Source organism: Teleopsis dalmanni, unplaced genomic scaffold (assembly GCF_002237135.1).
Source record: "Teleopsis dalmanni isolate 2A unplaced genomic scaffold, ASM223713v2 unscaffolded_contig_3686, whole genome shotgun sequence".
Lineage (NCBI taxonomy): Eukaryota > Metazoa > Arthropoda > Insecta > Diptera > Diopsidae > Teleopsis > Teleopsis dalmanni.
Window position 1 is genome coordinate 1 of NW_024035068.1, and position 4,032 is coordinate 4,032.

At 31.8% G+C, this 4,032-nt stretch overlaps 1 protein-coding gene across 1 annotated transcript; it reads left to right on the forward strand.

Annotated features, from left to right (window-relative positions):
* The first annotated feature begins 1,661 nt into the window (after positions 1–1,661).
* LOC119665157 (hexokinase-1-like) lies at positions 1,662–3,374 on the forward strand. The gene is made up of 2 exons (XM_038074462.1): positions 1,662–2,566; positions 2,626–3,374. Exons 1-2 carry the CDS (start codon positions 1,714–1,716, stop codon positions 3,129–3,131), a joined length of 1,359 nt encoding a protein of 452 aa, XP_037930390.1. The 5' UTR covers positions 1,662–1,713; the 3' UTR covers positions 3,132–3,374.
* The last annotated feature ends 658 nt before the right edge of the window (positions 3,375–4,032 follow it).

Genomic DNA, 4,032 nt, shown 5'->3' on the forward strand with positions numbered 1-4,032 from the left:
TCACACTTTTTAACGACTTTTACAAAATATTTACATATGATACACACGCATGATAAATGTTTTCCATATATGATATATACATATGATAAATAACAGTTTTGTTTTATTTTGTATAAAAATTTCATTAATTCCTCTAAGCTATGCACAATAACAAGAGTGTGTACTGGCCAACACTGTACTACAGTGAACTGTTCCAGTTAGAATCAATTTGATTTTATCGAAATCATGAACCAATTCTGTTTTCAGCAATCAAAATTTCAATACAAATCTACCAGATTTAGACCTTATTTGCTGTCGAAATCAAGAATAATTTGATGTGACAACTAAAATTACAATTCACACTCTCTTGTCAATCCAGTATTAGTTGTAGTTTTTGAGTAAAAATTGTATTCATACATATAAATTTTATAAATAATACTAATAATAAATAATCATAATAAATAATAATAATAAATAATAATAATAAATAATAATAATAAATAATAATTTAATAAATAATTGCGTGCACTGCAAAAAAGCTTCGGTAAAAAATATTTTACCTTCTGACCCAACTCTCTAATCCTTATTCTAATCCATTGAATGAATCCATTAATCCATTAAAGACAAATTTCACAAATTTTTTAGTATAATCCTATACACACCTAAGTATCCCCTGGTCCTCATCCATATTCTTATCAATATTATAAATGCGCCCCTGCTTATAACACAAAATCTATAAATTTTGTTAAAATTTTGAACACGTGAATGGTATATTCGGTATTCTTGCATGATTCGAATGATATCTTTAAAGGTTGTATACTCATACAAGGCTTTCATGTACTTGGAAAGCCTTGTGTGAGTGCTTAACTTAACGTTTAACACTGATTTGACCGTTACAGATAAGAACAAAATAGATAGTTAATATTTTTATTTAATTTGTAACTTTTAATTTGATTTTATTTTAATTTTATTTTTGTATATTTCTAATACTTATGTGTTTGTTCATTTTTATAGAAACTTTAACGCCATTAACTATACATAAGTGAGTACGTCCAGCACTCTGCTCACAGACCTCATCCAAGCCATACGTTTTAAACCTCACGCTTTGATTCGTCAAGCGGGATTGAATTGTACTCATCACGCCACTCTACACCCGGGCCTCTCATGACCCCGGTCACAGAATCTACCACTAGTGCAACAGTCGGGCTAGTGCAGTAACCCCTGTACTTATTCCTCTTTTAACTGCGCTACGCCCGATCTTTCGGACTTAGATAAACCTAGATCACTAGGTTTTAAGCCTCTTTATCATACCTCTCTTTCTTAATTACTGGAATGAAGTTGCCACATTGCTATAGAAATCTTCTCCACTCATTCCTAAGAGGTAATTTTAATGTGTTCAAGTCTGACACTATGGCTTTTGATGTTTCCTACCTACTGCTACCGAAGTGAGTTACATTCATTTGAAAGGTGGCTTAAAGTAAACAAAGGGAACAGTCATAATGAATAGACTATAAATAATTAAAAATTTAAATGTGTCTCCACATAGGAATAAAATGAGAATCAACTTTTTGTTTGGCTTAAATGTTAAAAATATTTCATATATATGTCAAAATTTCAAATAAATAAATATATATAATAACAAGTTAAACATTTCTTATTAAAAATAGTTTTGTTTAAATTAATATTTAAATTTTTGTTTCTGGCCATCTTTAGCAATCCTTATGAAATTTTGACATGTCTACTTCAGTGTTTCGAAAGTATCTCGAAGATTTTGAAGTTCCTTTAGAGAGACTTCATTCGTTTTATTTGTATTTCGCAGGTGAACTAAAGCGAAGTCTTAGTAAAAATTTATTTCACTTGTCGGACTTGATGTGCATTCCGACAGCAATCACATCCCTACCACAGGGTTATGAACGAGGAAGATCTTTGACAATTGTTATAAATGAGACACAGGTTAGGGTGTCACTTGTTGTATTAATGTCCTATGGCGATCATAAGGAAGTCACTGAAGTTTATGAATTACCTGATAAATATACGCGTTGCTCGTTACAGAAACTGCTCACATACGTTGCATTTTGCCTCGAAAGTTTTCTTTATGATATAACAAGTCTACCACAAACAGAAATACCGCTTGGAGTCATATTTCCATTACCATGTTATTACAGATCATTGAGTGGGGTTCAGGTTATAAAGAACTTTGGAAAATTTAATCTTAGATTCAAGCCTTACGTTGACGTTGGGTTATTGCTTGAGAAAACTATCGACAAACTGCAAACAATTAAAATTGGTAAGATTTCTATGATGAATGACGCTACAAATGCGGCATTCCTCGGTGCTTATAATGCAAAAAATGTGAGAATCGGACTTCACAATGGAGATTATTGCAATGCTTGCTATTTTGAAGCACTAAAATGCGTAGAGCGCGCTGACACTGAATACAAAAGGAAAAGTAATATGTTAATAAATATAGAATGGGGTGCACTCGGTGAAAAAGGATACTTAGAATATTTCTTTAACAAACATGATATATATATAGATGAAATGAGCTCTAATAGAGGCAAGCAATTATTTAACAAGCTGGTTTCAGGTAATAGTAGTCATAATTATAAAAACATTCCTTATTCAAAATATGCTCTTATCGTAAAGGAAAATACATAATTGAGATGTGGCGTGTAGTACTGACAGATACAATGATCAAGGGTCTCATATTTAAAAAAAATTATGATAAAGTCAAAATAATTGATGCTATATCATATAAAAACGCATTGACTTTACAATTGATGGGCTATCTTGAGAGGTGCGGCATGAGTAATATTAAACATCTTTTAGATAAGTTCGAAGCACGACAAATATCCTATGATGATTTATGTGCGTTGAAAGGTATCTGCTCAGTCATTATTAAACGAGCTGCTTATATAGTTGCAGTTCCATTAAGTGTTCTAGTAAACAAGATCGCCGAAGCAAACATTACCATAGCTGTCGATGGTGATGTATTCAGAGAAGTCAAAAGTTATGAGAAACATTTGCGTAAGGTAATGGACTATTTTGTGTGTCCCAAAATCTCCTATGAGTTTGTATGCGTTGATGGCAACACTGCATGTGGTCCAGCGTTACTCGGTGATTATGGTAAATGGAAGGCAACCATAAGATAAACTGAACTATGATGAATGATGATATCTTCACTGCATTACACCAAGTTCATCAATAAAATACAGAAAATCGTTGATTATTTTTAAAATAAATTGTGGAAATATATTATTCACCTCATTTGATTTTAAGTATTTCCGTAATATTGTTCTATTGTTGTAAAATCACAGTTTCTAATAAGAAAAGAGCGGCCGTAGAAAATGCCATGTCAAAAATATTTGAAGAATGCATAAATGTAATAAATTTGCTTCAGTAAACAAATCCATAAAAAAATGATTGCGTTTCACTACTGATTTCTGACATTAACAAGTAATATTAGAGCAAATTGTTGTCCTTTTAGTACTGTACTTATTTCAAACTATTGAAATATAATTACTTTCATTCATTTAAAAGATTAATACTAACTGAGCACTACAATATTGTAAGACTAATAAAATTACGAAGAATACGTAGAGTATGACATGTTGCAAGAATGAACAATGATAAAACGACAAAGAAAGTTTTGCATTCGGAACGTAATAAATCGGGAAAGACAAGATGAAGATCATAAATAACACATCTTTCAATATACGCGTTACTGACACACAGATGGCGCTGCCATTGTCAAATCCATATGACGTTTTGAAGTACGAACCTTCAAAAGACTATGTGTAAAATTTCATGACATTTCGAGATGGTCATGAAAAGAGTTTATCTGGCTGCTCCTATTCTCAAACAACCATTTTGTTAATTGGGTTTACTGAAGTTTGAACCGTGGTGGTACAGACACGTGGATGATACGTGTCGGTCATGCCAACTGAGAAATGTTACTGCACCAAAACATCAAAAAAGTCAGAAATTGTTATTAGTCTGACAGAAATTGGAAATTGGCCGTAGATAAGTAAGTAGTACTTTATTGAAGATTAA

What these genes read in the sequence shown, in the direction of transcription:
- LOC119665157 (XM_038074462.1), top strand. Translation starts at nt 1,714, where the DNA reads ATGTCTACTTCAGTGTTTCGAAAGTATCTCGAAGATTTTGAAGTTCCT. An exon ending in ATTTAACAAGCTGGTTTCAG is followed by an intron (nt 2,567 to 2,625) that starts GTAATAGTAGTC and finishes CTTATCGTAAAG; the next exon opens with GAAAATACATAATTGAGATG.